Genomic DNA, 21700 nt, shown 5'->3' on the forward strand with positions numbered 1-21700 from the left:
TTGAAAACATTTATTTTGGTTATTGAACTACAGTAGGTGAAGTGGATTTACATCAGGTAACGGAATTATGGAAACAGAATTACATCATGGGTCCCTGATCTGTACTATACAGAAATGTATCATTATGGATATGAATATCATTCTCTTCATGGTGATGTATCCTGAATATGTACACCAAGGTAGAAATATGCAACATCCATATTTTGCATATTTGGGTATTATTCTACAGACTGGCTATTATTGTAAAGAGCTCCGCACCCAAACAAGTCCACTTTTGGTTGGTTCGGACCAGACCAAATCTGAAACAATCATAGATGCCTATGTTTCACAAGTTTGGACAGTACAGCACAGTACAGTAGAGTACTGTACTCTACTCTAGTGTGCTCTACTTTATTGTACTCTACCTTTCTTTACTGTACTGTACGCTACTGTACTGAACTTTACTGTGCTTTCCAAACTTGTGAAACATAGATGTCTATGATTGGTTCATATTTGGTCCGACCAGGGCGGACTGACCAAAGTTCAACTACTTTTCAACGTCCATGAGCGTCCGGTGTCGGTCGGTGCTCAGTGGGTGAGGATGCTTGTTAAAGTAAATGGAAAGAGGGTTAGTAGTAGGTGTCATGGTAGGTGTCAGTAAGAGCCGGGGGAGAGAGAGCGGGGGAGAGAGACACACACACACACACACAGGTTTTATAGACTGTTTTCACACTCTTGCTTTGACCACCAGATGAGAGAAAAAAAGTTATCAGCTGAACATAACAGTATGCCAGTGGAAGGGAGGACAGTAGCAGGTGACCCAACTGTGGTTTGTGACTTCTACGATTTCCCATCGCAGCCAATTCAATTGCAGTAATTCCGCTACAGCTTTTTCTGTAGTTCCGTTACCGATTTGGTAACAGAGTTATCAGTTTTAATCACTTATTCATTCATAAACAAACTTTATATTTGTAAAAACATGAGCTAATTGTTAGGTCTACCTTTACTTGTTACTTCTGTGAACTTTCATTATCCTTGTCACGAATTCCGCCGAGACTGCTCCTCCTCCTTGTTCGGGCAGGCTTCGGCGTTCGTCGTCCCCGGAGTACTAGCTGCTACCGTTTTATGTTCTCTATGTTTGTTTGGTTTTGTCTGTTTGGTGCACCTGTGTCTTATCACTTATTGATTATGCCACCTATAAGTTTCCTTTGGTTTTGTTTGTAGTTGTGTGTTGTTGTCCGCCTGTCTGTTGGGGTTTTGGATTTTGCTCTGGTGTATTTAAGTGTATTGACGCACTGTTTGCACATCGCTTATATTTCGTGTTTTACGCACTGTTTGACTCCAACACCACATCCACTTCAAACACTGACAGAACAACACACCATCAATGGAGTCAGCAGGAGCAGCGGCGGCGACCGAGTCGCTGGAGGATCGGGTCAGCTGCCAGGACGCCAGGATCCAGCAACTCGGCTCCGCCATGCAGGAGGTCATGAACACCCTGCGCCAATGGGAAAGGGGAGGTGTGCCCACACCTCCTCCTACATTACCACCACCATCGGCCAGTCCCACCAGACCGGTTCCGGAATCCAGTGGGATTCGGCTCTCGCTCCCGAGGGCGTATGATGGCACAGCAGCCGGGTGTCAGGGGTTCCTCCTTCAGGTGGAACTCTACCTGGCCACCATACACCCGGCGCCCTCGGGATACGAGAGCGTGTCCGCCCTCATCTCCTGTCTCTCCGGCAAGGCGTTGGAGTGGGCCAACGCCGAATGGAGGGGAATAGACGCCGCCACCATCAGCTACGCGGAGTTCTCCCGCCGCTTCAGGGCTGTTTTCGATCACCCTCCTGAGGGTAAAGCGGCGGGGGAGCGTCTGTTCCATCTCCTACAGGGGAAGAGGAGCGTACAGGATTTCGCCCTGGATTTCTGGACTCTAGCGGCGGATACGGGGTGGAATGAGAGGGCCCTCATCGACCACTATAGGTGTAGCCTGCGAGAGGACGTTCGTCGAGAGCTGGCCTGCAGGGACACCAATCCGTCCTTTGACAAGCTAGTGGACATGTCCATCCGTCTGGATACCCTGCTGGCCACCCGCGGACGTCCCGAGATGGGGCCGTCCATTCCATTCCCCAGCACCTCCGAGCCCAATGGAGCTCGGGGGTGCTGGCGCTAGAGGGAGAAGGAGAGAGAATCCGAGGGGGGCCGTCCCCTGCACCAGCTGTGGCCGTGGAGGACACACTGCGGCTAGGTGCTGGGGAGGGTCTCCAGGGAATCGGGACAACAGGTCGCGCACTGGAGAGTCATTTCAGGTGAGTAGGCGCCCCACTCACCCAGAGCTCTCTGTTGTTCACTTTTGTATACCTGTAGTATTTCCTCAGGTTGCATCTCATTCCCAGCATAAGGCGCTAGTCGATTCAGGCGCAGCTGGGAATTTTATTGATCGGAAATTTTGTTCTAGGTTAGGGATTCCCCTCCTGCCCGTTGATGCACCCTTTCCTGTCCATGCCCTAGATAGCCGCCCGTTGGGGTCTGGGTTGATTAGGGAAGTCACAGCGCCACTAAAGATGAAGACGCAGGGGGGTCATGAGGAGATTATTCAGTTGTACCTAATTGACTCTCCTGTGTCTCCCTACTCCCCCAGAGTGTCCAGTGGGTCGGACGCTGGGGCTTCCTTGGTTAGTCACCCATGACCCCACCATTTCGTGTCAACAGAGGGCTCTCAAGGAATGGTCTGGCCAGTGTGTTCGGCGATGTCTAGGTGTTTCCGTGGGGGCGACCACGGTGGAGAGTCCGAACCAAGTGCCCGCAATGCACATTCCCCCTGAGTATGAGGATTTGGCACTCGTGTTCAGCAAGACGAGGGCGACACGATTGCCACCTCATAGGCAGGGAGATTGTGCGATAAACCTCCAGACAGGTGCAGCACTTCCGCGGAGCCATGTGTATCCTCTGTCTCAAGAGGAGACGGCGGCTATGGAGACATACATAGCTGAGTCCCTGAAACAGGGATACATACGGCCCTCCACTTCCCCTGCGTCCTCGAGTTTATTTTTTGTGAAGAAGAAAGATGGAGGTTTGCGCCCGTGTATTGATTATCGTAGTCTCAATCAGATCACTGTGAAATACAGTTACCCTCTTCCTCTGATTGCGAGTATGACTGAATCATTACGCGGGGCGCGGTTCTTCACAAAACTTGATCTCAGGAGCGCTTATAACTTGGTGCGCATTAAGGAGGGGGATGAATGGAAGACAGCATTTAGTACCACCTCAGGTCATTATGAGTATCTTGTCATGCCATACGGGTTAATGAATGCTCCTTCAGTCTTCCAATCATTTGTGGACGAGATCTTCCGGGACCTGCATGGGCAGGGAGTGGTAGTGTACATTGACGACATCTTAGTGTACTCTGCTACACGTGCCGAGCATGTAGCCCTGGTACGCCGTGTGTTGGGTAGACTGTTGGAGCATGACTTGTATGTCAAGGCAGAGAAATGTCTGTTTTTCCAGGAGTCCATCTCCTTCTTGGGTCATCGGTTGTCCGCGTCAGGGGTGAAGATGGAGATTGACCGTGTGTCAGCTGTGCGTAACTGGCAAACCCCAACCACTGTGAAAGAGGTGCAGCAGTTTTTGGGTTTTGCCAATTACTACCGGAGGTTTATCTGGGGTTTTGGACAGGTAGCAGCTCCCATTACTTCCCTGCTGAAGGGGGGCCCGGTGCGTTTGCAGTGGTCAGCTGAGGCGGACAGGGCGTTTTGTAAACTGAAAGGCCTGTTCACCTCGGCTCCGGTGCTGGTGCACCCGGACCCCGCTTTAGCATTCCAGGTAGAGGTGGACGCGTCAGAGGCCGGTATTGGGGCAGTAATGTCGCAACGCTCAGGCACGCCACCAAAGCTCCGTCCCTGCGCTTTTTATTCTAAGAAGCTCAGCCCGGCGGAGCGTAATTATGACGTAGGGGACAGGGAGCTGTTAGGTAAGGCAGACGCCCTGTCCCGGCGGTATGACACAGAGGAGAGGTCCATTGAGCCCACTCCCATACTGCCGGAGTCTTGTCTGGTGGCACCGGTGGTATGGGAGGTCGATGCGGAAATTGAGCGGGCGTTACGCACCGACCCTACTCCCCCAGAGTGTCCAGTGGGTCGGACGTACGTGCCGCTCGAGGTCCGTGATCGGCTCATTTATTGGGCTCATACGTCACCCTCCTCTGGACATCCAGGTATTGGCCGGACAGTGCACTGCCTTAGTGTTAAATACTGGTGGCCAACATTGGCTAAGGACGTGAGGGTTTATGTCTCCTCCTGCTTGGTGTGCGCTCAGTGTAAGGCGCCTAGACACCTGCCCAGGGGGAAGTTACAACCCCTGCCCCTTCCACAACGGCCGTGGTCTCACCTCTCGGTGGACTTTGTCACGGACCTTCCCCCCTCCCAGGGGAATACCACTATTCTGGTCGTTGTGGATCGGTTCTCTAAGGCCTGTCGTCTCATTCCTATGCCGGGTCTCCCTACTGCCCTACAGATCGCTGAGGCTTTGTTCACCCACGTCTTCCGGCACTGCGGGGTTCCCGAGGATATAGTGTCTGATCGGGGTCCCCAGTTCACCTCTAGAGTCTGGAGGGCATTCATGGAACGCTTGGGGGTCTCGGTTAGCCTTACCTCGGGTTACCACCCGGAGAGTAATGGGCAGGTGGAGAGAGTAAACCAGGATGTGGGTAGGTTTCTGAGATCCTATTGCCAGGGCCGGCCAGAGGAGTGGTCGGGGTATATTCCCTGGGCAGAGATGGCTCAGAACTCTCTCCGCCACTCCTCTACTAACCTGACCCCTTTTCAGTGTGTGTTAGGTTATCAGCCGGTTCTGGCACCATGGCATCAGAGCCAGATCGAGGCTTCTGCGGTGGATGAGTGGTTTCAGCGCTCGGAGGAGACGTGGACGCTGCCCACGTCCATCTGCAGCGGGCCATCCGCAGGCAGAAGGCGAGCGCCGACCTCCACCGCAGTGAGGGTCCAGTCTACGCCCCTGGAGATCGAGTCTGGCTCTCGACTCGAAACCTGCCCCTTCGCTTGCCCTGCCGGAAGCTTGGCCGGCGGTTTGTGGGGCCATTTAAAGTCCTGAGGAGATTGAATGAGGTGTGTTACAGGTTGCAACTGCCCAATGACTATCACATTAACCCCTCATTCCATGTGTCTCTCCTCAGGCCGGTGGTAGCTGGTCCACTCCAGGAGAGTGAGATAAGGGAGACCCCTCCGCCCCCACTGGACATCGAGGGGGCTCCGGCATACTCAGTCCGGTCCATCGTGGATTCGAGACGTCGGATGGGGGGTCTACAATATCTCGTGGAGTGGGAGGGGTACGGTCCGGAGGAATGGTGCTGGGTGCCTCGGAGGGACATTTTAGATCCATCCCTCCTGACTGAGTTCCATCGTAGTCATCCTACGCGCCCTGCTCCACGTCCTCCTGGCCGTCCCCGAGGCCGGGGTCGGCGCACGGCTGGAGCCGCGCGTCAAGGGGGGGTACTGTCACTAATTCCGCCGAGACTGCTCCTCCTCCTTGTTCGGGCAGGCTTCGGCGTTCGTCGTCCCCGGAGTACTAGCTGCTACCGTTTGATGTTCTCTATGTTTGTTTGGTTTTGTCTGTTTGGTGCACCTGTGTCTTATCACTTATTGATTATGCCACCTATAAGTTTCCTTTGGTTTTGTTTGTAGTTGTGTGTTGTTGTCCGCCTGTCCGTTGGGGTTTTGGATTTTGCTCTGGTGTATTTAAGTGTATTGACGCACTGTTTGCGCATCGCTTATATTTCGTGTTTTACGCACTGTTTGCGTATCGCTCGCCTCTGTTGCTTGAGGCCCGTTCTTTTTGTATTGTCATATTTCTGACTAGTAAAGTCTGTTGGACTAAGCTTCTGTTTCCTGCGCCTGACTCCAACACCACATCCACTTCAAACACTGACAATCCTCCCTCATGAGGGAGAGATTTTAGAAAATATCTTAAAGATATGTGGGAAAATAAGGCAAATCATTTCTCAAACTAAATTTAAGAATTTATATTAGTTGGCAGGGGTCTTTACTTCAACATTATTGTGTTTTGATGTATTTCTAATACCTTTTAAGACTTTTTCTGGTAGATGTTGCCGAAAACCCCTTTTCCATCTGTTTGACCAGAATCAAAGCCTTTGCTTATTCCTAATGCCTTAATTTCTCAAACATATACTCATAGCTTTCATTTGACACCCAATTTGACATGCTTCTGTGAACTTCACATGTTGGTGCTCATGGGTCCTTTTAGATGGAAATGCCCGGAAGCATTGCCCTACAGCAGTGACACTGGCAAGTGACTGGCATGTTAGCTCCAGACCTATAACATCTACAATACAAAACTCTTTCTTCAGCTATCATTTTATTTCAGAGATGTGGTTGAATACTCCCTTGCACATCTTTTGTGCAGTAGCTTGCTGGTCTGTCTTTTCTTTTTTAGTTTCTTTGTCACAAACAAACATTTGTGACAAATGACATTTGTGACAAAGGTTTCTTTCTAAAAAGCAACTTCCTTGCAAAAAGGCGAGTAAAAGAGGGGAGAGAGTGGGGGAGGAGACATGTCTGTGTGTCTTCCCTTCTTTTGTGCTTGTGTGAGTGCATGTCCCTTAAAGCAACACAATGCCATTTTACAGCTGAGCCTTCATGTTCCCCCGCGTGCGCGTGCATGTGTGTGTGTGCGTTAGCACACGCACAGATGAGCACGTTAGCTAACTTTGTTGGCTGTCAGTAATCTGGTATTACACAATCCATTTGATGTATTACGGCCATTATGTAACTGCCAGGGAGAGCCCGTCTTTGTGCCCTGACCTCTATAAGAGGAGGGTGTGATGTGTGTTTACGTACAGTAGAGTGGTGTATTTGTGTGAGTGATGTGTTTGTGAGAGAGATGGAGAGAGATGGAGGGAGGGATCAGGAGAGGGAGAGAGATTGCCCACCCTGGGACTGTTTTCCTGACCAATATGCTAAGTAGTCACACATTAAAGACACCCCCTTGGAAGCTGAATGGTGATTGCTTTTCCCCTGATCGGGATTAGGGAGATATATTCCTTGACTTGTGATGGCAGACCCCCTTGTGAATGATCCAGAGCTATTTCAGACCTCACCAACTGCCAAAACACAAATGAATGCTACACAGAGAGAGAGAGAGAGAGAGAGAGAGAGGGGGGGGGTAGGGGAGGGGGTATGGGAGGGAGAGGGACAGTGACACACACACACACACAATTCATCAACAGATGCGGTATCTGCTGTATGACAGAAAAAACGGAACACAGAAACACAGTGGCTACATCATCCATCTCCCCCCTTTCCCCTTCCCAGTTCTCCCAGTGGGTAGCCATAGTGGCTGCAGAAACAGCATCATATACCGTATATAATAGGGGAAGTATGTTGCAGCGTGAACACACGTGACTGAGTTATCTGTGTTTGCAGCTCACATATGGCAGGCATAGAGATGGCCTCCACTAACACCAGACACTAAGCTGACACGTCCACTGCTTTCCCCTCTCTCCCTCTTTCACCCTGTTCCTCACTCTCTCTCCATCCATCTTTCTCTTCTCTCTCTCACTCTCTCTCTCTCTCTCGCTCTCTCTCTCGCTCGCTCACAGTAGTTAACCCAGGGTGTCAGCACCAACCGAGTTTCATTACAACAGATGCCATTCCGTACAGAAAGCCAGTCACCAGTGTAATACAATGAATATCAATGAGAGAGAGAGAGGGAGATTTGGTAAAGAGGTAGCTACATTACTTGGTATTATAAGGAATTGCACCCCGTAGAGCAGTCACCAACCTTTTTTGAGTCGAGATCACTTTCAGAGTCAGAATGCAAGCCGAGATCTACCGTTCCGATTTTTTTTTTTACATGACTTAAAAAACTTAAGCCTATGCAACATTTAACCTATTAAAAACAGTACTGTAGTAATGAGGTTTGTGCAGTAGTGTCACGGAATCAGCCGAGGCTGCTCTTCCTCCTTGCTCGGGCAGGTTTCGGCGTTCGTCGTCCCCGGAGTACTAGCTGCCACCGATCTATGTTTCGGTGTTTGACTTGTTTTGTCCTGATTGTGTACACCTGTTCCCCATTATGTTGTATTGTTTCCCCTATTTAACCCTCTGTCGTGCATTGTGTGTTGTGTGTTATTGTATTCGTCTTCGGCAGTGTTAGTGTGCGGGTTGTTTTCCTCCTTCTATGGAGATGGTTTTCTTCTCTGGTTACTTTCAAGTAAAGTACGTTTCCAGTAAGCTCTGTGTCCTGCGTTTGACTTCGCCTACCGCATTTCACCGTCGCCACCTGACAGAATAACACACCTTCCGATGGAGTCAGCAGGATCGTCCGCGCTCAGGGGAGCACTGGAGGAGCGTGTAACCCAACAAGAGGCCGTGATCCAGCACCTGGGTACCACCATCCAAGGGGTGATGGACACCTTGAGGCGATGGGAGAGTGGAGGTTTGCCCACACCTCATCCTACGATACCACCACCATCAGCCATACCCATCGGTCCATCTCCGGAGTCCAGTGGGATTAGGCTCTCGCTCCCGAGGGCTTATGATGGCACCGCGGCCGGGTGTCAGGGTTTCGTACTCCAGGTTGAACTCTACCTAGCAACCATTCACCCGGCGCCCTCGGGATACGAGAGCGTGTCCGCCCTCATCTCCTGTCTGTCCGGCAAGGCGCTGGAATGGCCCAACGCCGAATGGGGTGGGATAGACGCCGCTACGGTCAGCTATGCGGAGTTCACCCACCGCTTCCGGGCAGTATTCGATCATCCCCCAGAGGGTAAAGCGGCGGGTGAGCGTCTATTCCACCTTAGACAGGGGAGGAGGAGCGCGCAGGAGTTCGCGCTGGACATCCGGACACTAGCAGCAAACACGGGATGGAATGAGAGGGCCCTCATCGACCACTACATATGCAGCCTGAGGGAGGACGTGCGTCGGGAATTAGCCTGCAGGGACACCAACCTCAGCTTTGACCAACTGATGGACATGTCGATTCGCCTGGATACCCTTTTGGCTACCCGCGGACGTCCGGATTCGGGGCCGTCCATTCCATCCCCCAGCACTTCCGAGCCGACCCCTATGGAGCTCGGGGGTGCTGGTGCTAGGGAGACCAGGAGGGAGACCAGGAGGGAGGCCGTCCCCTGCACCAACTGTGGCCGCAGAGGACACACTGCTGGTCGGTGCTGGGGAGGGTCTCCTAGGAATTGAGGCAGTGGGCGACGCACTGATGAGTCATTCCAGGTGAGTAGGCACCCAACTCACCCAGAGCTCTCCGCTGATCATATGTGTATTAAAGTGGTGTTTCCCAAGGTTTCTCCTCACTCCCAGCATAAGGCGCTAGTAGATTCAGGCGCAGCTGGGAATTTCATTGATCGCCAGTTCACCTATAAGTTAGGGATTCCTATCGTACCTGTTGATGTGCCCTTCCCCATTCATGCCCTAGATAACCGCCCGTTGGGGTCTGGGTTGAGTAGGGAGGTCATGGCGCCTCTCCGGATGAAAACGCAGGAAGGTCATGAGGAGATAGTATGTTTGTATTTGATTGATTCTCCTGTGTTTCCCGTGGTGTTGAGGCTTCCCTGGTTAACAGCTCATGACCCCAACCTTTCATGGCAGCAGAGAGCTCTCCAGGGATGGTCTGATCAGTGTACTGGGCGGTGTGTAGGCGTTTCCATAGGGGCAACGACGGTGGAAAGCCCGAACCAAGTTCCCGCCTTGCAAATTCCACCTGAGTATGCCGATTTGGCTCTCGCCTTCAGTAAGAAGAAGGCGACTCAATTACCACCTCATCGACAGGGGGATTGTGCGATAGACCTCCAGGTAGGCGCTGCGCTTCCACGTAGTCACGTGTATCCTCTGTCTCAGGAGGAGACGGCCGCTATGGAAACCTACGTCACCGAATCTTTGACACAGGGTTACATACGGCCATCTACTTCCCCTGCTTCCTCAAGTTTCTTTTTTGTGAAGAAGAAGGATGGGGGTTTACGCCCGTGTATTGATTACCGTGGTCTAAATCAGATCACCATCAAATACAGCAATCCTCTCCCTCTGATTGCTAGTATGATGGAGTCATTACACTGGGCGCAATTCTTCACAAAATTGGATCTTAGGAGCGCGTACAACCTGGTGCGCATTAAGGAGGGAGATGAGTGGAAGACAGCATTCAGTACCACCTTGGGTCACTATGAGTACCTCGTCATGCCATACGGGTTAATGAATGCTCCTTCAGTCTTCCAATCATTTGTGGACGAGATTTTCCGGGACTTGCATGGACAGGGTGTTGTGGTATATATTGATGACATTCTAATATATTCCGCTACACGAGCCGAGCATGTGTCCCTGGTGCGTCGAGTGCTTGGTAGACTGTTGGACTGTATGCGAAGGCGGAGAAATGTCTGTTCTTCCAGGAGTCCATCTCCTTTCTGGGACATCGGTTGTCCGTGTCAGGGGTAGAGATGGAGATTGACCGCGTTTCTGACGTGCGTAATTGGCAGACTCCCACCACGGTAAAGGAGGTGCAGCGCTTCTTGGGTTTTGCCAATTACTACCGGAGGTTTATCCAGGGCTTTGGACAGGTAGCAGCTCCCATTACCTCTCTGCTAAAGGGGGGTCCGGTGCGCCTGCAGTGGTCAGCTGAGGCGGACAGGGCGTTTAAACGTCTGAAGGACCTGTTTACCTCGGCTCCGGTGCTGGCGCATCCGGATCCCTCTTTGGCATTCCAGGTGGAAGTGGACGCTTCCGAGGCTGGAATCGGCGCTGTGCTGTCTCAGCGCTCGGGTACGCCACCTAAACTCCGCCCCTGTGCTTTCTATTCTAAGATGCTCAGTCCGGCGGAGCGCAATTATGACGTGGGGGATAGGGAGCTGCTGGCTGTGGTTCAAGCCCTGAAGGTGTGGAGACATTGGCTTGAGGGGGCTAAACACCCTTTTCTCATTCTGACTGACCATCGTAACCTGGAGTACATCCGGGCAGCGAGGAGGCTGAATCCTCGCCAGGCAAGGTGGTCAATGTTTCTTTCCCGTTTTGTATTTAAGCTCACCTATATACCAGGGTCCCAGAACGCTAAGGCAGACGCCCTGTCCCGACTATATGACACAGAGGAGAGGTCAATTGAGCCCACTCCCATACTCCCGGAGTCTTGCTTACTGGCACCGGTGGTGTGGGAGGTGGATGCGGAAATCGAGCGGGCGTTACGTTCCGACCCTACTCCTCCACAGTGTCCAGAGGGTCGGAGGTACGTGCCGCTCGAGGTTTCGCAACCGTTTGATATACTGGGCTCACACGTCACCCTCCTCTGGTCATCCGGGTATTGGTCGGACAGTGCACTGCCTTAGTGAGAAGTACTGGTGGCCAACCTTAGCTAAGGACGTGAGGGTTTATGTTTCCTCCTGCTCGGTGTGTGCCCAGTGTAAGGCACCTAGACACCTGCCCAGGGGGAAGTTACAACCCCTACCCGTTCCACAACGGCCGTGGTCTCACCTATCGGTAGATTTTGTCACGGACCTTCCCCCCTCCCAGGGGAACACTACGATCTTGGTCGTTGTGGATCGGTTTTCTAAAGCCTACCGTCTCATTCACCTGCCAGGTCTCCCTACTGCCCTACAAACTGCTGAGGCCCTGTTTACACACGTCTTCCGGCACTATGGGGTGCCTGAGGATATAGTGTCTGATCGGGGTCCCCAGTTCACCTCTAGAGTCTGGAGGGCATTTATGGAACGTCTGGGGGTCTCGATTAGCCTTACCTCAGGTTTTCACCCTGAGTAAAGGGCAGGTGGAGAGAGTTAACCAGGATGTGGGTAGGTTTCTGAGGTCATATTGCCAGGACCGGCAAGAGGAGTGGTCGGGATATATTCCCTGGGCAGAGATAGCCCAAAACTCCCTCCGCCATTCGTCCACTAACCTTACGCCTTTCCAGTGTGTGTTAGGGTATCAGCCGGTTCTGGCACCTTGGCATCAGAGCCAGACCGAAGCCCCTGCGGTGGACGAGTGGTTTCGGCGCTCGGAAGAAACTTGGAACGCTGTGCACGTCCATCTGCAGCAGGCCATCAGGCGTCAAAAGGCGAGCGCCGATTGCCACCGCAGTGAGGCTCCGGTGTATGCACCGGGAGACCGGGTCTGGCTCTCGACCCGAAACCTGCCCCTTCGCCTGCCCTGCCGGAAGCTGGGTCGGCGGTTTGTGGGGCCCTTTAAAGTCCTGAGGAGATTGAACGAGGTATGTTATAGGTTACAACTGCCCAGGTATTATCGCATTAACCCCTCGTTCCATGTGTCTCTCCTCAGGCTGGTGGTGGCTGGTCCACTCCAGGAGAATGAGGTACGAGAGGCTCCTCCGCCCCCGTTGGACATCGAGGGGGCTCCGGCGTACTCAGTCCGTTCCATCTTGGATTCGAGGCGTCGGACAGGGGGCCTGCAGTATCTCGTGGAGTGGGAGGGGTACGGTCCGGAGGAACGGTGCTGGGTCCCCAGGAGGGACATTTTAGATCCCTCCATGTTGAGGGACTTCCACCAGAGTCATCCGACTCGCCCTGCTCCGCGTCCTCCTGGCCGTCCCCGAGGCCGGGGTCGGCGCACGGGTGGATCCGCGCGTCAAGGGGGGGGGGGTACTGTCACGGAATCAGCCGAGGCTGCTCCTCCTCCTTGCTCGGGCAGGTTTCGGCGTTCGTCGTCCCCGGAGTACTAGCTGCCACCGATCTATGTTTCGGTGTTTGACTTGTTTTGTCCTGATTGTGTACACCTGTTCCCCATTATGTTGTATTGTTTCCCCTATTTAACCCTCTGTCGTGCATTGTGTGTTGTGTGTTATTGTATTTGTCTTCGGCAGTGTTAGTGTGCGGGTTGTTTTCCTCCTTGTATGGAGATGGTTTTTTTCTCTGGTTACTTTCAAGTAAAGTACATTTCCAGTAAGCTCTGTGTCCTGCGTTTGACTTCGCCTACCGCATTTCACCGTCGCCACCTGACAAGTAGGCTATAGGCCCAAAACGTTATCACTGCATATTGGCTTTGCTTGAATAGTTGGTCTTCTCAGACCATTAAAAATTATATTTCAACATTTGAGGTAGGCTATATGATCACACCGGTAATAGATCAGTTGTTGTATTATTTGTGAGGCACAGCTAAGCGAGCATAAATTAAAATAATTTGCTTTTTTTATTTTATCGGGGGGGGGGGGGGGGGGGGGGCTGTGCCGTGCCGATATTCACACCTTAATACTGCCATAAATTAAAGATTGAGAATCTATATCTGGCCCTGTAGTATGGTGAAAGGAATGTCCTTTGTTTCAGATACTTTTGCTGCCCAAAACTTCAAAAACCGGTAAATGAACATTGGGACAATATATTTCAACATCCAAACGTTGGGAATGATGAGAAATGGAATATGGAAAATTTATGTATATTTTGTGATGTCATTAAATTTTTTATAAATAATATAATAATAATAACATGCCATTTAGCAGACGCTTTTATCCGAAGCGACTTACAGTCATGCGTGCATACATTTTAACGTATGGGTGTTCCCGGGGATCGAACACACTACCCTGGCGTTACAAGCGCCATGCTCTACCAATTGAGCTACAGAGGACCATATTATAACGAAAACATTGTGACTTGAAGAGCTTTTACACTGTGTATATCAGGTTTACATCCTTTACCTTGTGTAGAAAATATCAAGGAGGAAGACAATGTTTTCGTGAAGATAGGAATGTGATTTTAGCTTTCTAACAAAATCATAGTGATAATAATACTTTTGCCTCGTAACTAGCCACGCCCGAGGGAGCTCAGAGGTCGTGTCAGTATGACGGAAACGCCCCTCTATACCAGAGTGCATAAAAGACTGAGATAATAATTATCAGATCAGACTAGACGGACCTCAAGCTGCAGCTGTTGTTCATATTGGTCCCGTCCCTGAAAATCAACATGAGGTGAAGACGACAAAGTTGCCTCCTCTAACAATCAATGTTACGGCTGAGTAGCTGTTCTAAGTACTGTATATAAGAAGGTGAATTTAAGTGGGACCATCCTGTTACTCTCTTCAAACCATCGTCTACCAAACTGCTCTCACACCCCACAGGGGATCATCGACACAGCTGATTAGCCGTCCTCAGAAGACCACTTCCAGAACGAGTGAAAGTAAACAGACAACTAAGAAGAAGGACATTGTGACCTCTTGTGGACAATCTGAGCCTGACATCTAAAAGGCCATCCGAAAGAGAAGGCTCAATTGACCCCTTCCCACGAAGGCCTGGGTCCAACAGAGACGACAAAGACAAACACGTAAATACATGCATTACTTCTTACCAAACGGGCGGCAGTTCTGGCAAAGTACTAGGATTACTATGAGCTTAGGTCCATGTGTATCCAAGTGTTTCTCTCTCTCTCTCTCTCTCTCTCTCTCTCTCTCTCTCTCTCTCTCTCTCTCTCTCTCTCTCTCTCTCTCTCTCTCTCTCTCAACTCGCCATCTTTTGTAACAAGTGTCATATTGTGTTAGTCCGCTAGGGACCCGTTTTCATATACCGTGTATGTGTTTGTATCTTGTGTTATCATTTTTAGTTAGTTAGTAAATAAATAAATAATTAAATACATTTGTGTGGTACGGAATGATCAGTAAGACCCGGGTTCGTGCAGACTGAAAGAGCCTACGACTTTCAGAATGAGACTGATATGAGGTAAATTATTAATAAATGACTGTTAAATGATAAGTGATTAATTTAATCTAGTAACAATTAAACATAGTAGGTAATTATTCGATAAATAATAGTAATCACAATAATGAAAGACACGTCACGACAATGCACACACACATACACACATTCGCGTGCACACACATACCCTCATATGCAAACACACGCGCATACACACCACTAACGGGGACTGTATCACTGGGGGTCCGTCCATCACAACCCACGTGTCACAACCCACGCACAGTGGGCTTCTGGGTATGTGAGCACTGTCTCCTGTCTTCTGGCCACGCTCAGGGTACTAATGATGGGAGGAAATGTAGCTACTTTATCGTTAGATGAACACTAATGCATACACAGGACACGCTCACTTAAGAGATACAAGGCACGTGCCAGACACAGGCATACAGACCATGCTTAGGCTCTTATGAACACAAACATAATGGATGAAACAAACAAACACACACACACACACACACACACACATGTGGTGTGTGAACACTCACACTGAAAAAACACATTACTTAATCCACATTGAAGTATGTGCAACATACAGTTCATGTTTGTACAAAACATTCATAACACAATCTCCTACTATACACACAATGTGATATTTGCTCAGTGACCCTGTAAAGAGCATGCCTTTTCAGGAGTCAGCATTGTTTGTGGCCAGCTGGCTCAGTAAAACAATCATTTGAGGGAATATTCCATCCTGTGCCAGAGATGATTAGATTCATGCCATTAAAGTGGTGCATTACGTAAACCCTCAGCCTGATGTTTGCTGGCTCAGGGGCTTAGGGCCAGTACCTCACTATGAACTAAGTGGAGTGGACACATGAAAACCTGGGAGAGGACTTGAGTCAATGAGTAGAATAGAGACTAAGTTACCTTGTTGAACCACTGGTGTCTATCTGTAAGTGGAACACAGTCTGAGCTGTCTGAGCTGCTTGAGCTGGGAAGAGATGACAAAAAAAAAATCTTATTATGTAAAAGATTTCCAGAATTATGACTTTGCTGTTAATCTAATGAAAGGACACAGACTAAAATGTCAAATAGCAACATGATCTCATACACATACATTATGCTGTACCCAAGGGATTGGAATATTGAGTGTTCTATTCCTGGTCCTCCAATGTTTGGAGTGTGTCTGTTTGCTCTGTGTCTGTTCATCACTAAAACGCTGGCAGAAAAGGCGAGCGTAACAACTGACACAGTGTGCCAAACCCCAGACAGAACACTGACCTTTGCCTTAGTAATTCCCTGGTATTACTGTATTAGTGTGTTGGTGTGTGTAGTTTCTGGAGTGGCTGGCCTGCCTCTCAGTCAGACAGGCATCTATAGAGAACCCTAAATGCTTTTCCTCTGTCTTAGGAGGAGGATATTATATTACATCTATGTATGTACTGTATCCATAATATCTCGATCATTATATTTTATTTTGCATCTGGGATATAAAAAGCAATCAATCCTAACATTGTCAAAGTGCCAATCTTAAACATATTACAAATAATTACACACAGACATGTGCCTGATTTCTTGTACGGACTTAGCAGTTCATTTAATTTAAAGACACAGACTCAAAGTAATAAAGATGCAATAAAGAGTGTTAAAGGTCTTTAGCTTCGTTTTGTGTATTTTACTCCCCTCTGAAAATGGGGGTAGTGAACATTGCACAGGTGCAAGCGCTTAGTAAATCTAGGCCCATGTTTGATGGATTCTAATGTAAACAAATACAATTCAATGCTTCATTAGGCACATAAGAGTCCTGCGGGAATTCATTCTGAGAAGGACAGTACATTATGGAAACTGTATACACATAGACCATTATAGCGCCTAGTCTCACCCGCCCTTGGTACGAGTGAGTAAGTGAGATTTCTCTGAGAGTAGACAATGACATGGTATCTCTATACACTTGAACAGGGAGTGTCATAATTGCCTATGTTCCAAATACACTGACAATTCCCACAGTAAACCCAGATCTGAAAGCACTAGATAGGTGAAGGCCATATGGAGAAAAGACTTCTGCCAAATCCAGTCCTCTCAAATCTGTGGGATTTGGAGTCAGAAGTCAAGGACAGGGATTTATTAAGTATGTTTGGACATACTGTAGCAACTATCTCACGTCATCTCCTAAAGCCATATGCACATCTGCCCCTACCCATGCCAACTACCCCATCCCCCTACCCCAACCCCCAGCCCTGGTAGTACAGATTTCCCCTGATTCCTGTCAATGGAGTGGACGATTCTCATGGGGGACTGGTACGGAAAAAAGTATGAAAATGTGTGCACTCACTACTGTACGTTGCTCTGGATAAGAGTGTCTGCTAAATGACAAAAAAAAAGTGGCTTGACTACAGACTTAGCAGCAGTCATGTTAATTCTGTGGATGTGTATCTGCTTTTTTCTTAAGTGTAATGTGAAAGTAATATGGTGGGCATATTGTTTACTGCCTCTCACCATGTTTACACATAGTCATGGGGGGGCGGTGCTTTATTGGGGTATAGATGTGGAACGTGCTTATTGTATTGTCAGTGTGTAAGTGTTGCAGCCTGGTACAGAGTTGTGGCTTGACTAAAATAAAAGTCCTGGAATCCAGGACTCCCTGGGAAACAGTGGCAATTGTTTGTATTTGGAACATAGGCAATTCTGACACTCCCTGTTCAAGTGTACAGAGATACCATGTCATTGTCTACTCTCAGAAAAATCTCACTCACTCATACGTACCAAGGGCGGGTGAGACTAGGCGCTATAATGGTCTGTGTATACAGTTTCCATACAGTACTGTCCTTCTCAAATTGAATTACCGCAGGACTATCCTGGCTAAATAAATAAATAAATAGAAAGATGCTTGGCCTCCCAGAAGATAGGCTGACCTCCAGCTGCTCTCCTTGGTGTGCTGAGAGCAGAGCTAGAGTGGATTAAGCATTTCTGGGGGATTACTGGTGCTACAGATAGTTTAACCCACAGTCAGGTGCATATAAGGAGAGAATGAGGCTAAATGAAAGTATACAGCTGCACAACAACAGGATCAACTGAGGCAGTAGTACCAATATCTGGTCTGTGTTGTGGCCTCAGAAAACTAAGGGCTGGCTGATCTTCCTCCATACACTCACACCAGAGTGTAAGGGAATGGATTGAGTAGAGGAGTGTTTAAAAGTAGGGATGGAGAGAGGTTAGAGGTGTGAGAGGAAGAGAGAGGGTTCCAGGATGGATGGATGACTTGATGAGGTACTGTGAAGTTATCTGCTGTGCTACTTAGGTCACACCTTCTGTGACTGTGGATTGTGCTAGGAGAGTCTGTGATACTTTAGTTCACCCCAGACACGATGCCCACTCCGAGTCTGCTCCACTGTCTGATTAATCACATGGGTCTGATTGGGGTAGGCATCTGGAGGTGAGAGGTTTGGCTGGCGTTCAGTCTTCATCAAATCCTGTGGCCCAGCTGGTCTGCTGAGACATCCCTCTCACCCAAACATGGGTTATTTATCAGTACTTGGCAGAGAGGTGAATGGGGCTGGGCAGGGTGAAGATCCATAGCTGATGATGGGTGAGTGGAGCTCACTAGATCTCAGAAATGTGTTGACTTTTTCCATATATTGGATGGTGGATAAATGAGGATAAAGGTCACTTCCATAACTATAATCTGTGCTATAATCATTACCCTGACTACTAGTAATATCAGGGTTTCAGCATAGTCCTCAGCAGAGAGGCTGGTAATGGAAAGGTCACATTGAACTCTGAACCTTGACCCCATTCAGGGTAAGTACTACAGGGCTTTGTGGAGTTGTCTGTGACATGGTGACCATGGTAACAGTAACTTGGGGCAGCGGTGGGAGGGGACAGATGGGGAGGAGGTTCAGGGGTGGGTTGGTAGGCGTGGCTTTATACATTAGTGTTCCACTCCTCTCAGATATCAAAGGCTGAAATAAAATGTGTGTAGAGGACAAAGGAGAGAGACCACATGAAGGAGCATTAATAATACATTTTACATTTTAATTAAGAACAGTATCGTGTTCCTTGGCAAAATTATGACAGAATGGTTGGCTACCCTCCCCTCTAAACATGTTGTGAGTGTGTTGTAAAGACTGATTTGATGGACCAGTGTGTTATTGTAAAACAAGTGCTCCCATTTATCAGACGCCATTGGGTTATAATAGCTAGCCAACATCAGAGATAGGACCTTGGTGTGCACTCTGCATAAAAGTTTAATTATGGCTATACTGTCTCGTGTCATCTCGTCTCTGCCACATCACTTTGGCTGCGTTTACACAGGCAGTCCAATTCTGGTATTTTTCCACTGATTGGTCTTTTGACCAATCAGATCAGCTCTTTTGTCAATAATTGGGCAAGAGATCAGAATTGGACTGCCTGTGTAAATTCAGCCTTTCTCTATCCTCCCAGTTAGACCTGCTCCCCTATTTATCTGCTCCTACCAGCCTGTGTATTTAGCTCGGGCAGGAGAGGGGCCCGCAGAAGGTCAATATACATTTACACAAGTGCCCAGTGCAGTATTACTGTGGCAACATCAGCACAAACTCATTTCCTATCTATCTTTGAACATCTTTATTACCCCATCATTGATTTATAGCCTATCAGTCCTGTTGCCGTGTGGCGAGGGTAACACCGTGCATCTGTTTGCCAGGGATAATGCCTTTTTGCCACACAGCGATTGCACCACTAATTAATTTGAATGCAAAAAACTTCCCTGTTGTTATTGTCAGTTGAGACTGGGAGACCACAGTTTTTAAAACTTTGGTGAGGGCTGTAATCCACAACTAAGGTGGCAATTTTTTGCCTTAAATGCTCGGTAAAGTTTTCAAATAAATTTACACACTTTTTTAGAATACTTATGAAATGCACATTGTTATATTTGGTAACACTTGATTATTTTCCCTCGACTCCAACCCCATTCGATGCATTGAATGGATGTGGGTGGAGCAATGTCTACATAAGGGTGCAAATTATAAACATTCACAAAAGCTCTGACAAAGGCCTTGAGGACGATACGTAAAGCTTAATAAAGAGCAGTGATACTATCAAGAGCGGTGTGCGGGCTTCTTCTATTTTAACATCTTATTCAATTGTTACCATGCACCTGGAACAAAGATAGCTCAGATGTGCGAGTGTCTTTTGAATTTTGAATCTGAGTTTAGCACTGAAAAAAAGTGTAAGGGAAGAGAAATACTTAAAAGTACATTTATATTCAACATTTACATAAAGTTGTTAATTTTATAAGTGGACTGTGAAAATAGAGTTGTATGAAGTAAAGTAATATAAAACCTATGAGCTAACTTAAAGTTAGCATGATTCCTATCACTCTGTTGTGGTTCTCTCTATATTGACTTTCTCCTGTCTGTCTGTCTGTCTGTCTGTCTCCTCTCTCAGATCAGTAAGCAGCAGCTACAGACAGTGAAGGAGCGTTTCCAGGCCTTCCTAAGTGGTGACACCCAGATAGTGGCAGACGAGGCCTTTATCAATGCAGTCCAGAGCTACTATGACGTGAGGCCCAACTCTGTGTGTGTGTGTGTTTTATTTGAGGTCTATGTGGGAGTATGTTTAAGTGTTTGTTGTCTTTTCTGTTGATTTGTATTCCGTAATGATTCTCCTGCTGTTTTAAATGATCCTCAGCGGACGGACCAGTCCGTCTGGATATTTGAATAGATTACTCACCTTTGGTCTGGTAAATTATGTGGAATTCACAGACAGGCTGCTTCCTTCAGGCAATCTTATTAATGTTCTCATCCTGAATCTGACAGATTCAAATGAATTGGACTTCCCAAAATAGGCCTCTGAAATATTCAGTCCAGACAGCAGCTACAGTGAGGGAAAAAAGTATTTGATCCCCTGCTGATTTTGTACATTTGCCCATTGACAAAGACATGATCAGTCTATAATTTTAATGGTAGGTTTATTTGAACAGTGAGAGACAGAATAACAACAAAAAAATCCAGAAAAATTGCATGTCAAAAATGTTATAAATTGATTTGCATTTTAATGAGGGAAATAAGTATTTGACCCCTCTGCAAAACATGCCTTAGTACTTGGTGGCAAAACCCTTGTTGGCAATCACAGAGGTCAGACGTTTCTTGTAGTTGGCCACCAGGTTTGCACACATCTCAGGAGGGATTTTGTTCCACTCCTCTCCCTCCACAGATTTTCTATGGGATTAAGGTCTGGAGACTAGCTAGGCCACTCCAGGACCTTAATGTGCTTCTTCTTGAGCCACTCCTTTGTTGCCTTGGCCGTGTGTTTTGGGTCATTGTCATGCTGGAATACCCATCCACGACCCATTTTCAATGCCCTGGCTGAGGGAAGGAGGTTCTCACCCAAGATTTGACGGTACATGGCCCCGTCCATCGTCCCTTTGATGCGGTGAAGTTGTCCTGTCCCCTTAGCAGAAAAACACCCCCAAAGCATAATGTTTCCACCTCCATGTTTGACGGTGGGGATGGTGTTCTTGGGGTCATAGGCAGCATTCATCCGCCTCCAATCACTGCGAGTTAAGTTGATGCCAAAGAGCTCGATTTTGGTCTCATCTGACCACAACACTTTCACCCAGTTCTCCTCTGAATCATTCAGATGTTCATTGGCAAACTTCAGACGGCCCTGTATATGTGCTTTCTTGAGCAGGGGGACCTTGCGGGCGCTGCAGGATTTCAGTCCTTCACGGCGTAGTGTGTTACCAATTGTTTTCTTGGTGACTATGGTCCCAGCTGCCTTGAGATCATTGACAAGATCCTCCCGTGTAGTTCTGGGCTGATTCCTCACCGTTCTCATGATCATTGCAACTCCACGAGGTGAGATCTTGCATGGAGCCCCAGGCCGAGGGAGATTAACAGTTCTTTTGTGTTTCTTCCATTTGCGAATAATCACACCAACTGTTGTCACCTTCTCACCAAGCTGCTTGGCGATGGTCTTGTAGCCCATTCTAGCCTTGTGTAGGTCTACAATCTTGTCCATGACATCCTTGGAGAGCTCTTTGGTCTTGGCCATGGTGGAGAGTTTGGAATCTGATTGATTGATTGCTTCTGTG

The 21700-nt window shown here is 48.5% G+C and overlaps 1 protein-coding gene across 1 annotated transcript in view; it reads left to right on the forward strand.

Annotated features, from left to right (window-relative positions):
• cadpsa (Ca2+-dependent activator protein for secretion a) overlaps positions 1-21700 on the forward strand; it is a gene marked incomplete at both ends in the record, with an annotated part of 176643 nt that overhangs the window by 17531 nt on the left and 137412 nt on the right. The window contains one exon of the mRNA XM_084173711.1: positions 20053-20166. Coding sequence (XP_084029837.1) covers positions 20053-20166 — 114 coding nt within the window. The remainder of the gene's footprint in view (positions 1-20052; positions 20167-21700) is intronic.

The sequence above is a fragment of the Coregonus lavaretus genome (genome assembly GCF_964263955.1).
Source record: "Coregonus lavaretus genome assembly, chromosome: 12".
NCBI classification, from domain to species: Eukaryota; Metazoa; Chordata; class Actinopteri; order Salmoniformes; family Salmonidae; genus Coregonus; species Coregonus lavaretus.